General features: G+C 51.5%; 2 protein-coding genes across 8 annotated transcripts in view; both read left to right on the top strand.

Annotated features, from left to right (window-relative positions):
- Positions 1–13,355, top strand: part of Tex264 (testis expressed 264, ER-phagy receptor) — a 30,127-nt gene extending 16,772 nt beyond the window's left edge. For 5 of the 6 annotated variants that reach the window (XM_048416787.3, XM_048416790.3, XM_048416788.3 and 2 more), the window contains exons 5-6: positions 9,505–9,682; positions 12,799–13,355. In XM_048416787.3, the coding sequence (XP_048272744.1) occupies positions 9,505–9,682; positions 12,799–13,079 (459 nt within the window). In that variant the 3' untranslated portion in view covers positions 13,080–13,355. The remainder of the gene's footprint in view (positions 1–9,504; positions 9,683–12,798) is intronic. The other variant, XM_048416791.3, reaches the window with a different exon arrangement.
- A 2,644-nt stretch (positions 13,356–15,999) lies between these two features.
- Grm2 (glutamate metabotropic receptor 2) lies at positions 16,000–26,337 on the top strand. Of its 2 annotated transcripts, none has more exons than XM_048417382.3 (6): positions 16,000–16,085; positions 17,665–18,251; positions 20,501–21,338; positions 22,809–23,884; positions 25,375–25,555; positions 25,780–26,337. In XM_048417382.3, the coding sequence occupies exons 2-6, from the start codon at positions 17,802–17,804 to the stop codon at positions 25,851–25,853; spliced, it is 2,619 nt and encodes an 872-aa protein (XP_048273339.1). In that variant the 5' UTR covers positions 16,000–16,085; positions 17,665–17,801; the 3' UTR covers positions 25,854–26,337. The 2 variants fall into 2 exon arrangements, with proteins under 2 accessions (XP_048273339.1, XP_085545808.1); XM_085689682.2 differs by lacking the exon at positions 16,000–16,085 and having other exon boundaries at positions 16,093–18,251; positions 22,809–22,930; positions 23,765–23,884.
- The last annotated feature ends 58 nt before the right edge of the window (positions 26,338–26,395 follow it).

The raw sequence follows: 26,395 nt of genomic DNA, 5'->3' as shown, positions 1-26,395 counted from the left end.
GGTTTCTGGAAGGGATACCTGTAACCCATCTTTGTGATCTGCTTGGCAGCTCCCTGGCCAGCCATATTTCAGCCTGGCAATCTGCCAGACTGAGCTGTAGACGCTGGAGTTTGTTTGTTTTTGGGTTATTCTTTTTCGAGACAGGGTTTCCTTGTTAAGTTCTGACTGTGCTGGAACTCATATATCCAGAATGGTTTCACGCTCAAGAGATTTGCATGTCTCTGTCTCCTGAGTGCTGGGATTAAAGGCGTGCACCATTACCTCCTGGCACTTGTTTTGTTTTGTAATACATGGTTTTCTGTGTAGACCTGGTTATCCTGGAATTCACTCTGTAAAACAGGCTGACCTCAAACTCACAGAAATCTGCCTGTCTCTATCTCCCAAGTGGTGTAGAAGGTCTTTCTATATTTGTGTTGCTTTTATTGGTTAAATAAAGAACCTGTCTTGGCCTTTTGATAGGGCAGTGCTTAGAGAGGCGGGAAAAAGAAAACTGGATGCTGGAAGGAAAAAAACAGGGTCAGAGAGAGCCGCCTGCCATAAAGCTGCCAGGTCAGACATGCTAAATCTTTCCCGGTGAGCCACGACCTCGTGGTGACATACAGATTATTAAAAATGGGTTAAATCAAAATGTGAGAGTTAGCCAATAAAAGGCTAAAACTAATGGGCCAAACAGTGTTTAAATAAATACAATTTGTGTGTTGTTATTTCGGGGTATAAGCTAGCCGGGAGCCGGGTGCTGAAAACACAGCCCGCTCCTTTTACAACACCAAGTGCTAGGGATAAAGGTATATGCCCCTACCACCAGATGCTGCAATTTCTGCCTTCAAAAATACTGTGAGGACTCTCCAGGCTGAACACTCTGGAACAGTCTGTGTAAGGGTTACTTGGGTACCATGTCTGTATGTAGAAGATATCCTAGTCTGGCCACTGTGCTTCATTGAAGTTCTCGAACAGGGAACCACTCCTTAAGTCCCAGACTGGAGGCTGCTTCTTGCAGCTACAGGAAGGAACTGAACTTCCTTAAAATTACAAAACTACAGCAGAGATAATAGGTCTAGAGCCTAGAGCAGTGGACAAAGACCCCACACACCAAAATTCACCTCAGGTTAGAACTGTTTTTTGAAGTGCCCAAGGAAGGCTTTGGGTACATGCAACCTTCAGAACTGAATGGTGAAAATAGGGTCCTGTGGTATTGTGTATGAAAGGTTCCTAGCATGACAGGAGAGTTGATCAGGATCTTTGAGGGGATTAGACTGGCCAAGCTGCCTGACTGCCCTGCCCCATGCTTAACTCCCCTTCAGCAAGGTTCAGAATCTTTTCCATAAACACCTGTTCCAGGTTTGTATATCCAGTATATCCAGGCATTTCCAGGGGAAGGGCCTTTTTTTTTGTTGTTTTTTTTTTTTTTTTTTTTGCTTAAGCATCTTGTCCCAAGTTTAGGGAACCAGGGTCTTGTTCACACAATGATTGGTAGTAGGCAGGCCCCAGAAATCAGGTGTGGTTTTTTCACTATAGTGTTGAAAAGGGAGCTGTAAGAGGAGTTGCCAGAAAAGGTGGCTTCCTTACAAGGGGTACCATGAAGGCCAAGTCCTTGGACAGCTGTATTGACTGGGGTTGATCTAACAGGGGCTTAGAGTGGGAGGGAACCCAGACCATACTTCTCACACTGCTCAGGGGTGGGAGGGAACTAAAAGCTATGCTGAGGTGTACTCTGTGGCTGGCAGCCTAGTCCTGTCTTGTTTTAACTGTAATCACTATGCCTAAAGTTTCTTTAATTCAGTTAATATCTTAGCCTTTTGTCTGGAAGAGTACTTCTGAGGTTCCACTGGTTTGCAAACTTTTGTACTAGTTGAGATGAACCTGAGAAGATCCCCTCCACCCCTACTAGATGCATGATTATTCTGGATTTTGTGGATGCTGTGTAACTGCAGTGTAAGCAGGGTGGAGGGACACCAGGTCGCCTTCAGAAGAGGCATTTGTTTCTGAAGAAGCATCACTCTAATTAGAAATTGGAACTGAATGGAAGCTTGAGGAGCTTCAGGTTGGAGGTCTGTGGAGTGGAGGTAACTGAACTCTTACGTGGTGGGTGATAGTTTGACCAGCTAGGATCCAAGGAGCAGGGCACAGCAGAGTGCCTGTGGAGTAAGTCAGCCTGATGAGCTGCATGAAACTTAGAGCGGCCTGTTGAGAAACTTTTACTCTGCCCACTAGGTTCTGAACCCTGTGTTTGTGTCCTCTTAGCCTGTTTCATCGACTGTGAAGGAGTTAGGATGGGACTGGGTCCAGAACACTGGTGGAGGTCTATGAGGCCCTGGCTCTAGGAATCCAGATGAGAAAACCCCATGGGAAATTTGAGATCTGGTCATCTCTCACTCTTTGGCTACCATCTTGGCCCTGCCAACATGATATGGTTCCAATCTTTATTTTAATAAGGAATGCTGAGCTATGATCAGGCTCAATATGGAGCATGTGCTTACCATACACAGGCTAGCACCAAAATTCAAAAGGTAAGATGGAGGCCCTCTTGACATCTCAGCTTAGTCTCTTATTCAACAATTAATTGCTGAACCTTCCTTTGGATGACACTGTTCTGCACACGGGGATTAGTTAGAAGATAATCACAGGGGTCTTAAAGCATGTATGCCCAAATAGATGGCAAAAGCCTAAAGAAGAGGAGGTTACCTAAGGTCAAGTGGTGAAGTAGTGGGTGAATCTAGGCATGAGTTGAGGTGGAACCAAGGGGCAGAAGGCTTGTGGGTTTGGGCTGTACTTGGAACAGTGCCACAGTGGGCCTGAGATGACAGTAACATGCACCGGTTTGACACTCAGTCTCCAGCACTGGTTGTTAGTGTTGGAGCCTGAGGCTGCTGGTCTGTCTTCCCATTTTCCCAGCAGGCACTCATTAATGGTGGCCTTGCAGCTGCTCTGAGCACAGGAAACAGGAAACCTTATTGGGCCTGAAGTCTTCACCCTCAGTGAGGTTGAGACTTCTCCATGGGCTTTTCTCACAGGGTCTCTAGAGCCAGGTTACCTGGCTGAACTACAGCCTGCTAATTGGCCTGCTCCAGCATGAAGAGGAAGGCACTTGCAGTAGCCCAGGACATAGGATCAGGTGACAAGCCCCTAGACTGTAGAGTCTTTCCCATTACCCTCATTGAGAGCTTAGCCATGTCTGAGAGTATGGGGGTGGGCTCGACTTACTGGGAAAGGCACAAGCAGCCACTTTGAGGTGGTGGTAAGGATTATTTAGGTGGGAGGCAAGTGCAGAAGAGACATTAGGATCTGCTAAGACTAAAGGACCGAGAAGGAGTACCACAGTTTATGCCCAAAAGATCTGGGTGGGCTCTGCAAATACCAGGGAGCTGTGGACAGTATCTAGACCTTCCCACATGCAAAGGCATCCTTCATGGAACTGTTTCTGGAGATCGAGGTGTACAGGGACCCATAGGGTACTCGATCTTTCTCCTTGAAGCTCTCTGGATTCGCCTTTTCTTTTCCCTCTGCTAGGACTGAAAGCACAAAGCCAGCCTGTGCTGGCATGGGATCCACCACTCTCAAAATACCAGCTTGAATATTGTAGCTTGGCATCCCTGTAAGACCCTAGGGGCTGAGGCTGTCTGAATGGTGCTGTTTGGTTAGACCATCACCAATTCAGAGAGAACACCTTCCCTAGGCAGGTGACTTACCAAGGAAGAATTCTGTTGTTCTTCTCCAGAAAGCTTGGAATTTGGTACTAGGGAGTAGAAAGGATTCTGAGAAGGGAACTTTTTCATATAACAGTGTGCCATTTGATGACACCCTTAGATAAGAGGCTACATGTCTAATAAAGCAGGTAGGAAGGACTTCCCTGAGAGGTGGAGAAGGGGTCAAAGTGCCAGTTGGAGCTGAGAAATTCAGGGCTACTTTCTCTCCTAATTTTTCTTTATTCCACTTTCACTGTCAGGTGCTTGGCTTCATGACTCCATCTGCACTGAGCAGCCTTCCTGCTGCTGGATAATCAGTCAGCAACGTTTTATCAGCTTGTAAGCCAGGCAGAACTCAAGGTCCTTGACTACATAGACACTGCAGAGTGGCTGAATCTTTTAGGAAGCTCCGGTAGGAGGGGTATGATCAGGAACATCCAATTTGGAAGATAGAGTCATGGCAGGCTGATCCACCAGAGCTCTAGCGGAATGCCCATTTCCAGGGCTACTCACTTCCGGGCTCCCTAGCCTTCTGCTCTCTTTCCATAAGGGCCCAGAAAGTCTAGAACAGGACTGAAATAGGGTTTCGTATTGTCCATCCATGCCCTGGAGAAAGGAAAGGCTGGACATGGTTGCAACCCCAAGGCTTCCAGGGAATCATAATTTCTCTGCTCCTGAGTCCCAGCACATCCTGATACCTGACTGCTGCTAAGCACCCCCTCCATGAGCCACCTAGGAAGCTAGGGCCTGAGTAGCACCAGGGAGAAGAACAGAAGTGTAAATTGTGTGGCAAGCTGCCGACTCTGAGGTGAAAATGAAAAGTCTTCAGGCAACAGCGGCAGTAGGCACAGCAGGCTGGGGTGCCAGGCACAGCACCCAGCCTCGCTCCTTCACACTTCCCCCTTCTTCTGTCTTCCCCTGGCTCCTACCCAGGTCTGACCCTCCCTGTGTAGCTCCTCTATCATCATTCCCTGCTATTTAGGTGGCTCCTAGACTGGCCCTGGGCTAAACCTAATTCTAAGAAGGTCTTGATTTTTTGCTTCTGTTGTGTTTTTCTAATTTGTTGATTGGCATACAAAGAAGTGGGCCATCCTTTAGTGATCTTTGTGTTTACTGATGTTTATGGTAGGCCTGTCCATCGTCCATTCTTTTGTGGTTTTCCACATATGCAATGCCTTTTCTTTAAGTAGTGGTGTCCGCCCCACCCCCCCACCCCCCCGCCGTTCCTCACTTCTTCTGAAATTATCTATTCTTTTACTTTATAATTGGAGATAGTGAGACCCAGAGAGAAACCATTTACTGGTCAGTAGCTTAGGCTAAGTTCTAGATACCTGTATGGGGCTGTCCATGCCACTTTTGTTTTTCTCCCTTCCTTGGCTGTCTTCTTTGCTTATACTTTCAAAGACTTTGGGCAGAGCTAGGGTGGAGTGAGGAGGGACAGGAAAGGAAAGAAAGAAGTACTCTAATCCTTCAGTTGGTTTTCCCTGCTGGCATTGGGGTTCCCCAGGACCTGATAGAGGTTTAAGTTCTGGGCCAGAAGCTATTGTGAAGTCTGGTGGAGATGGGGTATGGGGGGGGTGGTCTGTGGAGAGTGGGGAGGGAAGCTGATGGAAGTTCCTGGGCAGAATAATAACAATGTGCTGTATTCTAGCTGCAGCCTCCCCGTTGTGCCTCCCCCAAGCACTTTGCACATGCAGTGCAGACTCGCCTGAGGGACCCACAGGGTCTGAGCCCCACTTGTGAGGACCTGTGTGTGCAGGCGGGAGCCTATTGGTGTCTGTGTAATTAAAAATGAGCATGCATCATTTCCCCAGCGATGAGAAGCTTCCACCTCGGGTGGGATGTCGCAGCTGCTGGCTGGTTGTGTGACTGCCTGTTTGTCCAGCTTGGTACAGAGCAGTGAGTAAGGCTGGGCAATAAGGGTGACCAAAGAGGCCCACTGAAGCAAGAGGTAAGAAGGATGCATCAGGCAGAACTCATTTCTTTATGGACCTGGAGCTTAGGTCAGAGATGTGTGACCCAGTCCCTGGCCTGCACCCATAGCTTCTCCATTTGGGGCATTTGTCACCTAGCTCTAAGTAGATCCTAGTACCTGAGCAGTCTAGAGGTGGGATCCCCTTCAGTTTCCAGCCTGGCCTGACTGTTTCTGTTCCTTGACCTTCCCTACTTCTAGCTGAAGACAATACACAGGTTGATATTCTGAGAGCAAAGCACAAAATATTCAGATCCTGTGTCTTACCTCCCTTACCCCTGGATTCAGAAAGATCTACCTGTGGATCCTGAGAGGAAACCTTGGCCAGCCCAGCACTTGTGGAAGCTCTGGGTAATATGGGCAGACACTTGCCCCAACCCAATAGATGGGCTTAGCCTGAGGTGAAGAGTAAGTTTCCAAGGTTGCTGAGATAGGTGCCTCAGTATGGTAACCTGGTGTAAGGTGGTGAAGTGTCTTTTTGTCTTCCAGTACTTTGGGGTAGGTCGTCCGTGTTAATGGAGGGTAGAATGAGAGTTAGCTGAAGTCTCCCTTTTTTATTTCTGATTCTAGAGGGCCTGGAGGTATGTCTAAGGGACTGGCCTTCCTGAATCCAGTCTTTAGGTGGAATAGACTGGAGGTCTGAGTCTCTTCCACCTTAGTGAGGACCTGATGGTCTGTGTGTATGTGAATGAGCTGCTCTAGGGTAGGAGTTTATCAGATAACCAATAGCCTAAGGGCCAGGAAAGATTTCTCTATCTTTGCATTGCTTCTACTTAGTTACTTAGACTGTGGTATTCCAGAGCTGATTGGGATGTCAAACCTATCTGGACTCCCTTTTTCAGCAATACTAGGTTCTTGTGGCATTGAGCTAGTGTCCTTGGCCATTGGCAGTCTGCTCTCCAAGGGCTCCCTGGGGCTAGCTGAGGGAGAAGCAGCTGGCCTCACCTTCCTCCAATGATTTTCCAATATTTCCTGTTTCGTTGACATGCTGTTTGGGCAGCAACTCCTGCTGTGTAGTGAGGACCCAGAAGTCAGCCCATGGCTACCCTCTTTTTCCCTGGAGGCTGTACCTGTCTAACAAGGAGAAGGCTTATTCTGCCTGAATACTCAGGGACAGAGCACATGCTGGCTCTGCCCCCTTTGTTTTATTTTCCCCCCAAGACAGGGTTTCTCTGTTAACAACCCTGGCTATCCGGGAACTTACTTTGTAGGCCAGGATGGCCTTAAACTCACGGAGATCTGCCTGCCTCTGCTTCCCAAGTGCTGTGATTAAAGGCGTGTGCTACCACTACCCAGCCCCCTTGCTCTTTTATCCCAAGTTTTCATTAGATTCATTCCTGCTTAGTGAGCAGAGCACAGAGGGGAAAGTAGTCTCCCATGAAGGACAACAGGGACAGCTGTAGGCCCCTTCTCTGCTCCTGAGTCTGAATTTTGACAGGACCCAGTATGTGTTATAGTGATTTGGGGTTGAGCAGGCTATGGGATTTTAATTAGCTTTATGCTTCCTTCCAGTGGGGAGAATGGTAGGTTAGGTAGCAAGGGGTGGGCCACTGCTGGATTCACCACTGCTGGGCAGTTAGTGTTCTGCTCCCTGAGTAGGAGGCTGCAGAGAGGTAGGGGTGGCAGAGAACTGTAGCCAGGCCACAGTTTGCTCTCCATCCTCTGTCTTCCCTTTCTCTCTGTTCTCCCGATGGCTTTGAGATGAAGGCGATGGCAAGGATGGAGGATGCAGTTTCCATGGTAACAGGCTGTCCACAGCCAGGCAACTTCAGAGCTGGGCTCTCCGGAGGAGGCAGATGCGCAGAGCAGCCACAGAGCTGCCTGCCAATGAGGGGGCTGGCAGAACAGGTGGCACAGGGTGGCTGTCTGGTGCTGCCCACCCTGATGCCCAGCCTGGAAGAGAGGGTGGAAGGAGCACTCCCCCTCTTCCCTGTTATTGTCATACTCTTCCAGAAAGAAAGGTTGGGAGGTAGCATGAGTTTGATAAGAGTCTAGTCTGGGGTAGGAGCCTCATTGTCTCTGGAATCTCTGAATGCACAGACTTTACTCTTGCGATAGCTGTGGTCATTCTGATACTGGCAGTTGGACTTCTCAAGTGCTCAGAGTCTGATGATGTCAGTGACTATCATGCTCTGGCTGTATTTGGGGACTACTTCTTTTAACTACTGGGGAGGAACTGGATCTTCTTCCGGGAGCCCCCATGGCTTTAGCAGTTTGTTGAAGGAAGCACAGGTTTAGCAGATACCTGTTCTCGGGTGCTGACTTTGGAAGAGTCCCAGAGCCTAGTAACTCCTACTTTTTGACAGTATGATCTTTTACTTATCTTACAGTACATTGTCCTCAGGCTCATTCTGAAAACCAAGCCTTCGCTAAGCATGTTTAGAAACAAAGGCAGCCATCAAAAACAAAACAAAATGTTAAAAGGTTTGACTGGATATGGAAGAGGCCTGGAGAGCAACCAGATTGGCATGAAAGATTGGAGTCAAGACTAGTAAAAGTGATGACTTTGTTTCACTGACCCTAGAAGCATCAGGGCTAGGGTATCTCATCCTGTGTTTCAGTGCGTGGATACTCAGGAGGAAAGGCTTTGCCTGGATTACTTGTGGAGATTGGATCTGAGCTGCCACTGACCTAGGCTGGGCCACCTGCCTCCACCTGGCCTCCTTGATATACTCTCTCTCTAGCTGGCACTGAAGGTCCTAGTTGGGTCCTCCTTTCAGACTTCTCATCCTTCATTTTCCCCTCCATGGGCCCTTTTTAATTGGAGGAGGTTCCTCAACCCTTGGGTTGGACAGGCAGTCGACAGGTGGAGTCCTGGAGTGGCTCCTCTGAACCAGGCGATAAGTCTCTCATTACTGTTAAGTGGAAAGCTCATTTTAGAGCTCACGGTGAGAGCCTGGCAGGTGCTATAAATAACCATGTTGTGAAGGTTGGCGGGTGAGCAGTGCCAGGGCAGGGGCCTCACAGTTGTCTTGGTGGGTAATTGTGCCCCATCACAGGAAAGGGGGGCAGATTCTACATCGAGAGACACTTGCTCCCTATTCTGGTGGTTCCTGCCTGCCTCAGGGCAACTCTGGCATACGTCTGCTGCTTTGATGCACTAGGATAAGAAATACCGATCTGTGTCCAGTAAAGGGGTGTGGAGTGTCTGTCAGAGCTGGGGCCTTAGAAACTGGTACTTTAGCCCATTAGGTAATAATACCCAGTGTCACCTCATGTCTTTCCTACCTACCCTCTAGCTCAGATTCCGCTGCTGCTTCTTCGACAGAAACTCTGGGATGAGGTGTAAGGAAGTACAGGAGCCATATTTGATAGTTTCAGAGTTTGACAGACCTAGCCGTGGGAATATGGTAAACGCAGTTTGTAGTAATATGTCTGTACACGGGGGCTGGAGGCCCCAGCTTCAGGGGCACTGACCTCACCTGATATTTCTGTGTCAGTCAGCATTGTCTAGGGGAGAAACGGGGATCAGGTCACAAAGTTCTAGGATAAAAAGTCAGATAGGTCAGATCTTGACTTGAGTGCCTAAAGCCATGGTCCTAGCTATTTAGTCCTAGACAAACATAGCATTAGCAGGGCCAGACTCTTGGGATGTTTTAGCATATGACTTAAATTGCTGATCTAAGGATTCTTCGTCATTAGACCGCTGCTCCTGGAGTGTAGGGTCCTGCGCCTGGAGGGCTCCTCGTGTTCCTCCTTCAGTAGGGGGTTGAAGCTTGAAAGAGATTGGGAAAGAAAACACAACTAGCTCCTCCAGAAGGAATAGACTGTAGACAGTTCCCAGAGTTCCCTTGGGACAAGTTGGTCAGGACCCTGTAGTGCTTATACCACATTTTGCAACACTGGTAGGAGCGGAAGCTGTGTGCTCACCCTCGACTGGAGATCTACCAGCAAGACCAGATCCATTTCATGTGCCCACTGGCACGGCAAGGAGATTTCTACGTGCCGGAGGTGAAGGAGACAGAGCGGAAATGTCGAGGGCTTCTGGAGGCCAGTGACACCCAGGTGGATGGCACAGGTACCAAAGGTGGGAGAAAAGGGTGGCCCTGCTCAGAGTCCTTTTCTGTACATTCCAGGACATTTCTGTACATTGAGGCTCCTCTGTATAAGGAGCTGGATTTATAGGTAGACTCTACTTGGCAAAGGAGGGAAAGTCATACCTTACATCAGGACTCACATGCAGAATTGCATGTTCTCAGACATGTGCAGCCACATAAATGTGAATTCACACATGTTCTCCAGGTAGCTCTGGCTGAATTCACTTCAGATGCAATAGTAATTCTTAATGTCCTAGGCAGATGAGTGACAGTCATCTGGGAGGAGCTTATCTGGAAGTGGGGCTAAACTTAGGTCTGAAGGTAAGAAAGGAACCACGGTGTTCTCCAGTCTCCAGTATAGGACACCTTCTAGAGCCCCTGCCACCAGAGCCCAGGCCATGCTGGTAGCTAGAATGCCCTAGGCTCAAGCCCACAAGCCGTTTACCTGTTTCCAACCATCCTGCCATGATCTTGCATGACACTCATGGGCAAGAAACTCCGTTGGTAACATGCCAGGTAATCCTGGGGGCCCCAACTTCTGACTGTTCTGTTATGTGTTATGTTAGTCAGAAATTCTAGGGGTGATAACAGGCCTGTGGGGAAAGGAACTGTCTCTCTTTTTTACTTCTCTGGGAGTCTTTCTGCCCATCCAGTTTTCAACAGTCAAGGTCACTCTAGAGAGACATGTGTTGGCAGGGGCTGGTGCAGGGAGGCTACTGGGAGGCCGTCTCTTCTCCCTTGGGGCTTGTGTCCAACATAGTTAACTTCATCTGCCACTTAATTACCTCCATGGGATACTGCTCCCTTCTGCTTGGTAGTGCCCGGCAGATACTCTTTCTGCCCCTACTGTGGGCATTGGACATTGCACAAGGTCAGTAAGCTCAGGCAACCCCCAGTCGGAAGGAGGAGTGCCTTGACCTTCCTACAACCTTCCTCTGCTTCCTGCCTCCTTGGCCCACCCACCCAGTTCCCTTCCCTCCCAAACACTGCCTGCCAGGAGTGTTAAAGGACGGCTTGGCACTCACTGCATACAGCTGGCTGCAGCCACAGCTCCCACACCCCTGAGGTCCTTGGCCTGTCCTCCCCACCCATCTGCCCGCCTACTTCCTACTGTGGGTGCTGTGGGATCTGCCCACTTTTGACAGAGGCTGTCCTGACTCCCAGGGTAGCCACTCTCCAGGTGCATGCCACTTACACAGCAATGCATGGTGGGTGCCCGGCCACCCAAGGCTTGGCCTGTCCTTCCTTGCCTCCCTGCTGGGGCCCTGACTTGGACTGGGAGGTGAAAGGGGGTGATTAGCTGCCTTGTGCCTGTTATTACATTGATGTATTATTTAGCTCCACAGAAGCGATGAATATTTGATCTCCTTGCATTGGCTGTTGGCAGAGAAGCGGGGTGGGGGGGGGCTGGGTAAAGGTGGTAGCTTCTCATCCCCTGCCTAACAGCCCTGAGAATTTAGGTGCTCCTTTGCTTTGCCTAGGGTCCTCTTTCAAGGGACACAGGCTCAATAAAGGGACCTCCTTCTGTAGGACTGTAGGGGCACCACTACCCTGCCTTGAAAAGTTCTTTTATAAGTAGCATCCATCTGTTCCCAGCAGCCATCTTCATCTGGGCTCTGTCCTCTGATCACTCTGAGGAGTGGGAAGGGAAGAGGCTGGTCCCTACACCCAAGGGTCTTGGGTGAGCCATTAGGTGGATAGGTAGATAAAACTTGACAGTAATGGGGTCTGGGAGAAACTACCCCCTCTTTTATGCCTTTCAAACCTGCAGCCCTTGGGACACTGATAACAGTGTGAGGGAGTGAAGAGCTGGAGTCCTGCCCCAGGGTCAGTGGGATTACCCAGAACTCAGCGCTCCTCTGGACTGCTTCAGTGGGAGCCACACCAAAGGAGAGGCCAAGGCCAGTAGTCTTGCGCTTTCAGGGCTTTGCTAGGAGGGCCCAGAAGACAGAATAGATTATATTGCTTCACCCTCACTACCCTAGGCCCCAGCTGAGGCTCAAGGATAGCTCTGGGCCAGTGCAAATACCAAGCAGTCTCCAACTGCTCCTGGCTCAAGACCTTATTACCTTGGAGACAGGAACTGGGTGAGCTAGCCTACCCTCCCCTTCCGTGATGTTTAACAGATTTGACAGCTGTGTCTCTTTACTTATACTTCAGATGATGTGTTGACCATTTCCCAGTCTAGAGTCTTGCACACAGTAGGCCTGGGCTGTTTGTTCCACCTTCCCACCTTCTACCTGCATTCAGTGCTTCTAGTTTGTAGAAATGGGCTGAGAGGTTGCTCCTGGACAGGGTATACAAAGGACCACTTGGAGGAATTACAAGGAGTAGAGGGGACAGATTGAAAAGCATCAATGGTGGAGTAGGAACAGGGTGGATGAGCATTCCCCGGGGTTCTCTCAGGCCTATGAGGAGACAATCTTTAAAATGCTTCATCCTAGTACTCCTCTTCCTTTAGTCTGGGTGTCTCTCAGGATTTCTTCCTGCTCTTGCTTCAGCTCCTCCTTCATGTGGGAATGCAGTGTGGTTAGGGGAAGGAGCCAGCTGATGTCCTGACTATCACTGCTCTTTCAGGACATCACATGCCCCTTTGTGGGGGCATGAACTGGAGAGCAGTTCTCTTGGCCCTTTCTTCAGCCCTCCTTTCTCACGGGCAGTGTTCTGTAGCTGTCCTTGGGCAGACCACTCCCGAGTCTGAAAATGAAGGGTAGAGAAGACTATTTGGGTCTCCTTTGTTCTACCCTCAGCTCGTCACCCTCAGGCTGAGTGGCCCTTAATGGACGCGGGGATAGGGGTCAGTGACTTCGTGAAAGTGCAGGGAACGGGAGCTAATTTAGGCTAGGGAGAGAAGTGTACAGCCAGCTGCTCCTCTCTCCTGCTCTCTTCCACCCTTCAGACTCCCTTGACTCTATCAGGGCAGAGGGCAGAGGACAGAGGGCAGCTGGAATGGGCCTCCTGAGGCAGGGCGACTTTATTATTCATGAGTGGACTCTGCATGCTTGGTTCCTGAGCTGGTGGTAGAGCCATTGCGCTGACCCTGAAGGAGGGACCGTTGACAATATGTGGGGGTTGGCTAACCAGTGCTCCCTTGTCCTGGCCACAGGAGCTGACACAAGCGATACAAGCTCTGTAAGCCTGGAGGTGCGCCCTGGCAGTCGGGAGACTTCAGCCACCACACTTTCTCCTGGGCCAAGCAGCCGTGGCTGGGATGATGGCGACAACCGCAGCGAGCACAGCTACAGTGAATCAGGTGCCAGCGGCTCATCTTTTGAGGAGCTGGACCTGGAGGGCGAGGGTCCCTTGGGGGAACCCCGACTGAGCCTTGAAGCCAAGCTTCTGGGGGCTACTCGGGAGCTCAGCACTCCTGAGAGGGGTGAGGAGTGACCACAAGCCCTCAGCCCTCCTGTGGTGCATTTGCTAAGGAACTGAGCAAACTCTCCAGCCCCCTTTTCCTTAACCTGCCCAGCTTGGGCTGGGAGTACCAGGGGCCCGAGTTCTCCTACCCCAAGCCTAAACTTCTTCACTACCCTTTGGCTCCCAGGGCCGAAGGAGCCAGAGACTGTTATCTGCACCAGCCTCCTGGGCTGCCAACTTTTTGCAGACTCATTGGAGCTTCCAGAACCCAGAATAAAGTGGAATTACTCTCTTGTTTCACCTGGATTTGAGTTGTGCGTTTGTTTGTTCTATGTTGAGTATAGACTGGCATTGGGCAGGAGCACCCAAACACAAAGAGAAGGAACATGACTGAGAACTCTGACCCAGAGGGATTTTGAAGGCCCTTCATCCCCTGTTCTATCACCCCAGTGGAGTCACCCCTGCATTACAGCAACCCTACAGGGTTCCCCTTGCTGCTGGATAGCAGAGCAAAGCGTGCCCTCCAGGTCTCAGGAGTAGGGAATTCACAGACTCCGTGCACCCCAGAGATGCCTTTGTGTCTGTAGTGTCCGTATGCCTGTGCTCATGCTGGGACCTTCTCAACAGCTGAAGAGACCCCTGCCAGTGTCTTTGTTCCAGGGTATGTGTATGTCTATCATGGGTGAGGCTGTGTCCCTGTGATTATACTTGGACATGGCTATACATGTGTGTGGATGGCTGTGTGACTATGTGTATATGTTGCTATTCCTTCTGTTTGTGTGGTCACATTTATATTATATGCATATTATATATGTGAGGCTAGTTAGATGGAAGCATTTATGTGGACTTTGTATATAGGCAACTGGGTGGTCTGTGTGTATATGGTTATGTGTTCGAGTGTAAAATGTGTGTGTTTTACTGTGTCTCCATGTATAAAGCTATGAGTGTAGCTTTGTGTCCATGATTGCAGCTGTGTTGGGGTGGGCATGTTTGGCTGAGTGTCCATATGTGTGTACTGCTGTGGCTATGTGGCCAAGTCTGTGTGTGCAGCTGTATGTACATGTATGTATAGATGCAGATTTTTGGGTGTCGTCCACATGTATAATTATGGCTACATTTACATATGTGTAGTTGCCTACATGAGTATAGCTGTGTCTGTTTGGTGAAATGTGTTCTTGTCTGTGTGCCCAGCCAGGAGTGGTGGCTACATAGCTGAGTGTCGTCGGTGATCTTTGCTGCAGTGGGATATTGCAGCTTGCTTGCTGCAGGCCATGTGATGGGCTTCTTGTGCTGCTTTTGTGTACATCAACATCTGTGTGGAAAGCCCCACATCTTCGGTGAGGCTGCCTTGGTGAGTGGGCTGAAAGGAAGTATGGCTGGGATCTCTCTGCAGTTTCTCACCTCAGCACCCTCCTGCTGTCAGCCCCTCTGCTCCAAGAGCCTGGCCTATCACTCACTCACCCCAGGGAGCAGTCTTTCCGAGCCAGCCAAAGGGTGAGAGCAGCCGGTGGCAGAGCTGGATCTGAAAGCCGGCGTGTCTGTCTCCCCAGCTTTGTCTGACAGCTCTGAACCCTCATCCCGCTACCACCTTGTCTCCCATTAGTGGTTGGGCTTGTTTGTTTGGGTTTGATGTGTCTGTTTTGTTTAAAAGCTGGGTTCTTTACAGAGCAAAGGGGCATCCGGTTTCTGTGTCCAGAGAAAAGGCCTAGCTTTGTCATCCCCCTGCCCCAGATGCCACATGCTCATGTAGAGAGAGATGCCTAAGGAGTCTGGGCATGGCATTTTATCACATATCCAAGCTGACCTTGCGTCCACTGACACCTGTGGAAGACAGGTCAGCGCTGGAGGGTTGGGTAGGGATGTTGTGTCCTGGTGCTTATTGGGGTGTATAGATGCCAGGGCCAGATAGGACAAGCTCAGAGGCCAAATCTGAGCATAGACCTCTCTCTCTAGATCCTTCAGCACAGCCTGGCACTACAGAGCTTATCCACCACCCCCTACTCAGGGGTGGCCTTCCCCATCCTGCTGTGGGAGGGAAGAGTCAAGAGCATCTTCTCAGAGCTGTCCTCCCTCTGCTCAGGCTCCTGCTCAGGTCCCAGCTCCTACGCAGCAGCCAATTCTTGGAGCCCTTTCTCAGTCGCCTCCCCTTCTAACCCCCACTCCCTGCCCTTCTAACCCCTAACCCAGGCCCAGCAGGTCCCTCAGGGATTCCAGTCCTTTACCCTGAAACCCCTCTGTCCCCATGGCCTGTCACCTCTATGATAAATGCCCTTTTTGCACATAGGAGCAGAGATTCATGGGGGAGGGGCAGTAGCTTTAAAGGTCATCTATGGGAAGGAAGGGGAGGCCCCATCCTCTGACCTCCCCTCCTCCTAATCTTTTCTTCCTAGTGACTCAGGCCTTAGCTCTCACATGGGGCCTGTCTACCATGTAGACTGAACTGCCATCCCTGGGTGGAGAGAATGTTTGGGAAAACAGCCAAGCACTCCATCTATGTACCCCAAGCTCCTGTGTTAGCTCTCAACCCCAAGGTTCACCTCTTACTCTGTGACATATAGGAATCCATAACATTGTGCTCACTGTGCTAGCTCAGTGACCTTCCCAGGCCAGTGCCTCACACCTAGTTCCTGCCGGGTCCCAGTCTGAATCAGGGCCAGAGTGGGCTGAGAGACACCTGCTCCCGCGCAAAGTGGGAGCGCCCGGGGATTCAGCACCACACGGTGGACAGCTCCAGGCCCTGCGGATCTGTCAAGAGCGGGATCTGCCGGAGGCTGCTGAAGGCACTAGGCTAGGAGCCCCGGAGACTAGTCCTGCGAAGCGGGAGGTGCAGGCCAAATTGGGGCGGTGTGTGTGGCGGGGGGAGGAGGAACGGGACTAGGAGTCCGGTGGAACGGAGGAGGGGCTGGAGGCGGGCCGGGGCCGGGGGTGGGGCAGGCCGCGATTGAAAGCGGCAGGGCGGGCGGGCGAAGAGCGCAGAGCCAGCGAGAGAGCCAGCAAGCGGGAACCGGAGCCCCGCGCCAGAGCTGGGCGCACCAGGTAGGGTTAGCCTGTGGTGCCGCGGTCACTGCCCACCTTTTTTAGCTCTGGTCCCACAATCCGGGCCCCGCGGGTCCTCGAGTTCTGGAGTACCCAGGCCGAGGCGTCCAGACAGCGCTTTCTGGGAGCTCCGGGAAGCGGGAAGACCCGTCCGGGGCACCCCGCCTTCCCAAGAGAACGCACGCCCTGCATCGCGCTTCCCAGTGCCTCCTGCTCCAGCGTCCTCTGGTCCTTCTTTCTGTCTGTGCCTCTGTCTTTGTCTCAGCCTCTCAGGTTTGCTCGCCCTCTCAGATTTTTGTGGTCCTGCACCTCAGCTGGACTCCCAGGTTCTGCCCCCTTCCCTGTCTGTCTCAGCTTCCATCAGGGCCTCCCTTGGGTTTCTGCCCCATCTGTGTTCGTCTTTACCCCTCATTCTCTCTCCTATTTGCCTGACTAAGCTGCTTCTTTGGGGTCCTCACAAGCTCCGAGTTCCCCTGCCCTGGCTCCCACAGAAGACTAGCCCAGTGAGAAGCCTTAGTCTCTGTGGCCAGAACGGGGGTCCTGGAACTAGTTGCTGTCCCCTTAAGCTGTAGTTTCCTTTTCAATCCCGAGGAAAGCTGTGTCCCTCTCCCAGTCTGCATGATTTTAAGAGCCTGCCTGTGTAGGAATAATGTAGGGTGAATGACTAGGTGCAGATGATAAGGTGCAGGCTGAAGAGGAAGGGAGGGGAACTCTAAGGTCCGTCAGAGGCCAAGGAGGGGAAGGCTAGAAATGACATCTACTGGGCTTGGAGTGACCGAAGAGAGACAGCGACACTAAGTCTCCAACGGCTTCCCATGTAAGGCTTGGGCATCCACAGCTCAGCTCCATCCCTGTTCAGAGGTCTCACCAGGTTAATTGTCCCCCACCTGTGACACACATATATGTCCACATCTATTTACTCTGTTGATTTAAGACTTAATTACATGGTACCTGCTCTGGGGCCAGTTTCTCTACCTTGCTATCTCTGTGGGCTCAGGGTTTTCATTTCTTTCTCATTCAGGAGACTTTGGGGACTGGCTCTTTAAGAACCAGAGTCTAGCACCCTGGGTGTTCACTGGGGCTTCAGTTTCTGTTGGGCTGAAAACTATCCCATAGAGACTCTTTCCTCCTGTGGTGGGTCTTCCAGTGCCCCTGCTCTGGAAATCCAAGGCTCACGATGGGAGCTAGATCCCTGAGTGTGTAGCTGCCATGGCCTCCGCCACTATTCTATGGGTCTCCTAGGAGGTTAGCATAGGCCCTTTGGTTTGTGTAGGGTTTGGCAATGGCTAGTTGCCCTGCTCTCTGCCTGGGCCCCCACTCCCACCCTCCCTGCCCTTTTCTGAGTTTGGTAGGGACACGGAGCCCATCTCTAGCCAAGATTAGGGCAAAGCTGAGAGACAGACCTGGGGGTAGCCCAGGAGCTTCTCAGCGTAGTTAGTGACATCACCCTCATCCTGACTCCTGAGTACCTGGGAAGGGGATGTGGGGAAGAACAGAGTCAGAGGGAAAGCTGGAAATAAAAGGGAGCAGCCACTCTCTGGTTCTACTTTTCCCTGTTTGTCTGTCTATCTCTCTGCAGGAGCTGGTCCCCTTCTCATCTCTCTTCCTGTCTGTCCTTTTCCTGGCCTCTGTTTCCTCCTCTCTTTGCCTTTGCTGAGTTTATCCTCATCCCTTGAAGACCCTGGTCTGCTGGACCTAACCATCCCCTTTGGGGCCATGGGATCACTGCTTGGGTTTCTGGCACCGCTGCTGCTGTGGGGTGCTGTGGCTGAGGGCCCAGCCAAGAAGGTGCTGACCCTGGAGGGGGACCTGGTGCTGGGTGGGCTGTTCCCAGTGCACCAGAAGGGTGGCCCAACAGAGGAGTGTGGTCCTGTTAATGAGCACCGTGGCATACAGCGCTTAGAGGCCATGCTTTTTGCACTGGACCGCATCAACCGCGACCCCCACCTGCTGCCTGGTGTGCGCTTGGGTGCACACATCCTCGACAGCTGCTCCAAGGATACACACGCCCTGGAGCAGGCACTGGACTTTGTGCGTGCCTCACTCAGTCGTGGTGCTGATGGCTCACGCCACATCTGTCCCGATGGTTCCTACGCCACCCATAGCGATGCTCCCACGGCCATCACCGGTGTCATTGGTGGCTCCTACAGTGATGTCTCCATCCAGGTACGTGGAAATCACCCAGATGGGTTTGAGGAAGGGAGGCAGGAAAGGATGGTCCAGCATTCCTGATGAGAAGGGACTTCCTGGATGGATGTATTGGGAGGGCACCACCATCATCCTTTCAATTGTTTCCTTTAAAAAGGCAAAAAGTTCCCTGGCCATGTATTAGGGTCTGTTCTGGAGACTGCAAGATAAACTTCTCTCAGGGGGAAAGGAGAGAAAACAGAACCATCCTGTTACACACACACACACACACACACACACACACACACACAGACAGACACACACACCTGATATTAAGTATCCCAAAAAAGATTTCTAGGCAGCCTCTGAAATTAGCCTCAGGACTGAATCCTTGCTCCCCATCATACTAATTGCATGACTCTGGACAGGTTTTTTGGTTTTTTTTTTTTTTTATGTCTCAGCTTCCTCTTTATAAAATAAGATTAATAACACTTTCTACTTTTAGGTTTGTAGTAGAAATGTCACAAGATGATAAGTGTGTATCATAGGGCCTGGCAGGTCATAAGGGCATAGTCAATATGAGCTGCTCTCAGTACTAACCCGTTTTATAGGCAAGAAAGCAGGTTCATGGGGAAAGCAGGTCATAAATCAACATAGTAGCAAAAAGAAAGAATGAAATCAGGGCTATCAACCCAGTCTGTCAGATCATTTCTATCTGGATTTGACAGGGTTGATGTAGAAGCCTGGAGTAGCCATAGAAACGAGGTTGGAAGGGCAGTTGGGTGAGAATGTATATGGGGGGTATGGGGAGGGTGGCCGAAGATCTTCAGGTGATGCAGATCTTCAGGAACCCCATCGCCACCACTTGTTCTTCCACAAGGGGTCAGCAGAGGGTTCTCCTGCTAGGCTTCTGCCGTGGATCCAGCCGACTTTCCGCTGTTCTCCCTGGACTGAATGCACGGCCTCACTTGACTGCTTTGGCCTAGCTGGGCTCTCCCAGTTCCTGATGGTGTCTCCTCGCCCATGTCCTTTCCTGTCTATGTCCAGTGTAGGTGCAGAGAGATCAGAGCAGATCTGGAATCAGGGCTGGTGACTGTCTGGGGACCTTGGTGAGGGAGAGGTCACTGCCATTGAAGTGTGTGTTTGACCCCTGGCCTCGGATGATCGTTTAGGAGCTGCAGGACCTGGTGGAACCTGCCTTGCTAATCCCAGCCAGTGGAGGTGTCAGTGGCTTCTCGGACAAGTGTGGCCATGCCGGCACCTATATCTGCTGTCACAGAGGCCTCTGGGGTGTTTACCAGCAACCCCTTTTCCCACAGTTTTCTCCAGGGCCCCATGCATGTGTCTGCAGAAGCGCAGTTGCCCCCTTGCCGTCCGAAGCCGCCTTTCTCTAGCAGGGCCCATCTTTCGGAGTCAGACTGCTTTTCTTCTGACCTGGTCAGCGCCGCCCAGCCTTCTACCTTAGGTTGTGCTGGCCTGTTAGTGACTCCCCCTCATTCCAGCCCCTCTGCCTTGCACAGGTCGCTGTCAGTTTCCACAACTAGAGCCGAAGCCTCCGCATACATCAGTTTCAACTGCTCAGCAATTTGTGATTCAGTGAGAACCCAAGGCTCAGAGTGGTACAGAGAAAGAAGATGTGTGTGGAGATGTTTGAGCTCTGGACTATTTAAGAGCCTGTATCCCGTTTACAGGGCCCTCGCTCTCTCTTGTAGTACCTGCACTTCCATTCATCTACCATCCTCTGAGCTCTCAGATGAACCCCATTCTCGAGGCCACAGGGACCAAAGATTAAGAAACCGGGTGTCGGGCAGTCAGCAGTAGAGCAGGAAGCCTAGTTCCTTCCATGCTTAGGTACCCAGCTGAGACCAACTTGGGCTTCCCAGGCTATGGACCCTTGGCTCTAGGCCTTTCTTCCTGGGGTGACATTGCTCGAGCCTCCCATAAGGATTGGCACTTAAGAAGGACTACCTGCACCAAACAATGAGAGAGACTGGCATCCCTGAAAATCCCAGATGCCACCCACTGTCTCTCTAGACTGGTGTTGCTGAGTGCCAGCCTCTCCCTGCTCCAGGCCTTCCTCAGTTCAGGTGCAGCTCGTGGCCCTGCATGTTCTCCCTCAGTCCTTTAGGGAGGACAGAAATCTTCAGTCCCTAGGCAGAAGACACAGAAGTTTGAACTCATAGCTAGGTCTCCTCAGTGGTGACCTGTGGAATCCCATAGGTATGGGGACTGGTTCCAGTGCTTGTTTAGAGGGGTCTCTGACCTTTACCCTCTCCACCATTTCCCAGGTTGCCAATCTCCTGCGGCTGTTTCAGATCCCACAGATCAGCTATGCCTCCACCAGTGCCAAGCTGAGCGACAAGTCCCGTTACGACTACTTCGCTCGCACTGTACCCCCAGACTTCTTCCAAGCCAAGGCCATGGCTGAGATTCTCCGCTTCTTCAACTGGACCTACGTGTCGACTGTGGCATCTGAGGGTGACTATGGTGAAACCGGCATTGAGGCCTTTGAGCTCGAGGCTCGCGCACGAAACATCTGCGTAGCCACTTCGGAGAAGGTGGGCCGGGCCATGAGCCGGGCAGCCTTCGAGGGCGTGGTGCGAGCCCTGCTGCAGAAACCCAGCGCCCGGGTCGCCGTGCTCTTTACCCGGTCCGAGGATGCCCGTGAGCTACTCGCAGCTACGCAGCGCCTCAACGCCAGCTTCACCTGGGTAGCCAGCGATGGCTGGGGGGCCCTGGAGAGTGTGGTAGCAGGCAGTGAAGGGGCTGCGGAGGGTGCCATCACCATTGAGCTGGCCTCCTATCCCATCAGTGACTTTGCCTCCTACTTCCAGAGCTTGGATCCCTGGAACAACAGTCGGAACCCGTGGTTCCGTGAGTTCTGGGAGGAGAGGTTCCACTGCAGCTTCCGGCAGCGAGACTGTGCAGCTCACTCACTGCGGGCTGTGCCCTTCGAACAGGAGTCTAAGATCATGTTTGTGGTCAATGCAGTGTATGCCATGGCCCACGCTCTGCATAACATGCACCGTGCCCTCTGTCCCAACACCACGCACCTCTGCGATGCCATGAGACCTGTCAACGGGCGCCGCCTCTACAAAGACTACGTGCTCAATGTCAAGTTTGATGGTAATAGCGCTGGCCAGTGTCTGTTAACCTCCTGGCCTTCAGGCTCCACTACTTGCTAAGGAGACGTAAGATGTAACACAAGGACATAGTCAGGGGCTGTGGAAGGGAGGAAAAAGGGACCATAACCAGAAGATTCCAGCTGGAGTCAGGGCTGAGGTTCTGCTTTTTGAGAATCGTTCAGAAAGTGGAATTTGGACTGGTCCTGATTCTAGGATCCCTGCCTGCTGCTTAGACATTACCTCTAGCTCTTGGCTCTCTGTCTGGCCAGGGAACCCAGTTAATCCTCAGGGAGAGTGAGAGTCCAAATGAGGGTAGGTTGAGGGTAAATCACAGGAAGGCATCCTATTTTAGGTGAAACTTCTATTATTAATCTTTTTCTTAAATATTTATTTAATTTTATTTTATGTGCATTTGGTATGAAGGTGTCAGATTCCCTGAAATTGGACAGTTGTGAGCTGCCATATGGGTGCTGGGAATTGAACCTGGGTCCTCTGTGAGAGCAGCCAGTGCTCTTGACCACTGAGCCATCTCTCCAGCCCTCCTATCAATAATCTTGATAGATTTTGTAAACTTTTTTTTTTTAAGATAAGGTTGTGCTATATAGCCTAGCCTTGCCTCAGACTCACTGTGTAGCCCAGGATAGCTTCAAACTCAGGGCAGTTCTCCTACCTCAGCCTCCCAAGTGCAGGAATCATAGGTGTGCACCAGCACACCCATCCTCATCTTGATTTTTCTACCAGAGTGTTCTCAAAGCAAAAGTTAAAGTAGCAGTTTTGAGAAGAGCGTGAGCCTCGGAACCACTGTGCTTGGCTCCAGGAGAAACCTTTGAGGGTGCAGCGGAGAAGCTGCCAGGACAGAGAGAGCATAGTCTGGTCCAGACCTAAACCAAGTAGACAGTTGCCTTCAGCATCCTGGTGGTGTAAAGGCTGCTTCTAGAACCTCCGTGGGTATCAAAGTCTGAGGGTTCTGATCCCTTATCTGAAATGGCGTAGAATTTCCAAATTACTGGCAGGAGGTTACTAGGGGATAGGGATGGCAGTGCCCATCCTGTGCAAGGCTCTGCGTTCAGGTGGCCACTGAGGTTGGGATTCTGTTTGCCATGGACCAGTTAGGACTGACTGGGGCTGGAATGGGTGTTGCTTTGGAATCTCCGTTAAGTTTTTGTGAAAGAGGTATATTGTGTGTTGTGATAGAGTTTGAATTTGAAGACTAAAATCTAAGATTGGGTTTGGCAAGTCATAATAGGATTGGTACAAGCCCATTTGGGGCGTAGGGTGGTGAGAGCTGAGGTTTCTTGCTGGAGTCTAGGGTCATAGCTTGTTATAAACTGTCTTAGAAAAGTAACTGGGATTAAAATGGGCTTCAGTGTTAGAAAAGGTAGCCTCTGGGGTTAAGGCTCTACCTTAGGGTGAAAGTTGAGGTCACATCAGAGTAACTCACCAATCTAACCTCTTTTCTCCTCCGTCCCAGCCCCCTTCCGCCCAGCAGATACTGACAACGAGGTCCGCTTTGACCGCTTTGGTGATGGTATTGGCCGCTACAACATCTTCACCTATCTGCGGGCAGGCAGTGGGCGCTATCGCTACCAGAAGGTAGGCTACTGGGCAGAAGGTCTGAGCCTGGACACTAGCCTCATCCCATGGGCCTCCCCATCAGCTGGCCCCCTTCCTGCTTCTCGCTGTAGTGAGCCCTGCCTTCAGAATGAGGTGAAGAGCGTGCAGCCGGGTGAGGTCTGCTGCTGGCTCTGCATCCCCTGCCAGCCCTATGAGTACCGGCTGGATGAGTTCACCTGTGCTGACTGTGGTCTGGGCTACTGGCCTAATGCCAGTCTGACCGGCTGCTTTGAGCTGCCCCAGGAGTATATCCGCTGGGGTGATGCCTGGGCAGTGGGACCTGTCACCATTGCCTGCCTAGGTGCCCTGGCCACCCTCTTTGTGTTGGGTGTCTTCATAAGGCATAATGCTACGCCCGTAGTTAAGGCCTCTGGTCGAGAGCTTTGCTACATTCTGCTGGGAGGTGTCTTCCTCTGCTACTGTATGACCTTCATCTTTATTGCCAAGCCTTCCACAGCAGTGTGTACCTTACGGCGCCTCGGTCTGGGCACTGCCTTCTCTGTCTGCTACTCCGCCCTCCTCACTAAGACCAATCGCATTGCTCGAATCTTTGGTGGGGCCCGGGAAGGTGCCCAGAGGCCACGCTTCATCAGTCCTGCCTCACAGGTGGCCATCTGCCTGGCACTTATCTCGGGCCAGCTGCTCATTGTTGCTGCCTGGCTGGTGGTGGAGGCACCAGGCATAGGCAAGGAGACAGCCCCTGAACGGCGGGAGGTAGTGACGTTGCGCTGTAACCACCGTGACGCCAGCATGCTCGGCTCACTGGCTTACAATGTGCTCCTCATTGCTCTCTGCACGCTCTATGCCTTCAAGACCCGGAAGTGCCCGGAGAACTTCAATGAAGCCAAGTTCATTGGCTTCACCATGTACACCACCTGCATCATCTGGCTGGCTTTCCTTCCCATCTTCTATGTCACCTCCAGTGATTATCGGGTAAGCCGTCTGTTGCAAAAGTCGGAGGGGGTGGAACACTGAGCCCACTCTTTCCTGCTGTCTCATTTTATCTGCTGTTAACTCTAAAGTTTCAAGAAGTCAAATGGACCCTGATAAGAAGTGTCAGGGGAAAAGAAAGCTTGGACGAATGTCCAGGAAGGTGGGAATTTGTGTGTGATGGGGGAGCAGTCAGCTGTCAGGACTCTGATGCCATCCCAAACCTGGGAGGAGCTGGGTTGCAGAACAATGTTCCAGAGAATGCAGGCTCTGCCTTGTTCCAGGGAAGGGGCGTCTGGAGATGGGGGGGGGGGCATCAACACATAAAGAAAAGCAAAGGGAGTGGAAGAGCTGCTGGGGGAGGGCAAAAAAAAATTAAATGAGGTGACAACTGTTCTCCAGTTGGTGGCTTTCAAGCAAACGGTTTCAACTGGCAGTCTCAAGGGGTGTCCTCCATTCCAACAGGCAACAGCTCCTTCAGATGAGATGGCCTGGGAAGGTCTCTCTGAGGAGGTGGCAGATGAGCTGAGCTCTGAATAAGAGGATTTTATCTTGGTTAATCCTCATGACTCAAGCAAACTCCACAGCTCCCCTATTTAACTGATGAAGTAGAGACTCAGGGAGAGTCAGTCCCAGGCTCCAGTCACTCAGCTTGGGAGTCCAGAGCGGGGTCTAAACTGATGGTCTTAACAATGAAGGGAACTGGAAAACTGACAATCCCTAGTGTGGGCCCTTTTCCCAAGACAGAGGTGTGGTAGTGCGCTGTTGGGGGTGGCAGGGAGGGGGGCGGGCACTGCTGGGCTTGGCTGCCCCGCTTGCACCTGCTGGGCCACCTGCTTGGGTAGTGGAGGCCAAGGCTGGGAAGGGAATCTGCTCTGACTCAGCCTGCATTTGCATATGATTTGCATTTGCATGCCCATCAGAACCAGCTAAAGACTGACTGGAGATACACAGTAATCAACCATGAATGCACATGCTTGTGCAAAAACACACATGCCTGCATACAGGAAGATGCATATACATTTCCTTATGCATCTACAAGTGTGTGCACACACATCCTGGCACACATAGAACATACACAGATCTTGTCCACACATACCTCCCCTCCCACAAACACTTTCTCATACTCCTCTGCATACTCACTACTACACACATACACCCACACTGATATGCATGCCTCTACGCGAATGTACTCTTACCTGCACCCCTCGCATGCACACACTCCTATGTATACACCCCTTGCATGCATATACCACTATGCATCCATGCACCCTTTCATGTTCACAATTCAACTAGCATTCAGGTGTGCCTTGCAAAAAACTGGGGCTGACACTGGGATTGTTATCATCCTTCTTCAGGGCTTGGCCAAAGGACTGTTCAGTGGATGCTTGCTGTGTTACGCTGCCTCAGCCTAGGGAGGGCTCATGGGCCCGGGTCCAGGCCTTTGAAAGATCCTCCTTGACCTGTGCCCGTTCTCTCACTCACCCTCACAGGTCCAGACCACTACCATGTGCGTGTCGGTCAGCCTCAGTGGCTCTGTGGTGCTCGGCTGCCTCTTTGCACCCAAGCTGCATATCATCCTTTTCCAGCCGCAGAAGAACGTGGTGAGCCACCGGGCACCTACCAGCCGCTTTGGCAGCACTGCCCCCAGGGCCAGCGCCAACCTTGGTCAAGGTTAGCATTCTAAACCCTCCCCTCCTAGGTCTCCTTTCCTGCCCAATTCCCAGGCATGAAGTCCATTCCCCAGGACTGCATGCTGAAATCCCTTGTCTGCAAGTGGGGTACTCTCAAGACAACACTGGACACCAGCGAGAGGCATGGGGGATGTTCACCTCTATAACCCTACTTCTCTGGCTGCCTCTTGGGGTCAGTCCCAACCTCTGGTCACCTTTCCCCAGGGTCTGGATCCCAGTTTGTTCCCACCGTTTGCAACGGCCGTGAGGTGGTAGACTCAACAACATCATCGCTTTGAAGATCCCACACTCCTGCCCTGACATGGCTGCTCCCAATCCCAGTGTAGACCCTCTTCCACGGCCGGGAGGAAGTTGGCTGGAGCACTGCAATAACGCCCACCCCATGCCTGCCCCCAGAGTCACTCACTCACCTACTGATTCCCAGCGCTTTAGGGAAGAAGCCAGGGTCCTTAGCTGGGGAGCCTCTGCAATGGCCACTAACTGTCCTTGTAGCTATGCCCCGTGTTTGCCAGGCCTGGGACTCTGAGGGGAGCGTCAGTGTCTACTGTGCTCTAGAACAACATGGCTGAGGATAGCAGGCCCAACCCCCGTCAGCAAAGGTGCTTCCAGTCCAGCCCCTGCCCAGGTCTTTTTAATTTTTTTATAAGTTACTCTGGGTTAGAGAGGTTGGCTATGATGGGGATTATCCCCTCCCCTCTCTACCCAGTAGTTTGTCCCGTGGTTTATTTTGTATTATCTGTAAATAAAGTGTCTTTATTTAAACATTTTTTAAAAGTTTCATAGACAGGGTCTCATGTATACCAAGCTGACCTCGAACTTT

This window comes from Myodes glareolus, chromosome 4 (assembly GCF_982192425.1).
Source record: "Myodes glareolus chromosome 4, mMyoGla1.1, whole genome shotgun sequence".
Taxonomy (NCBI): Eukaryota; Metazoa; Chordata; class Mammalia; order Rodentia; family Cricetidae; genus Myodes; species Myodes glareolus.
This window is presented reverse-complemented; position numbering and strand designations above follow the sequence as displayed.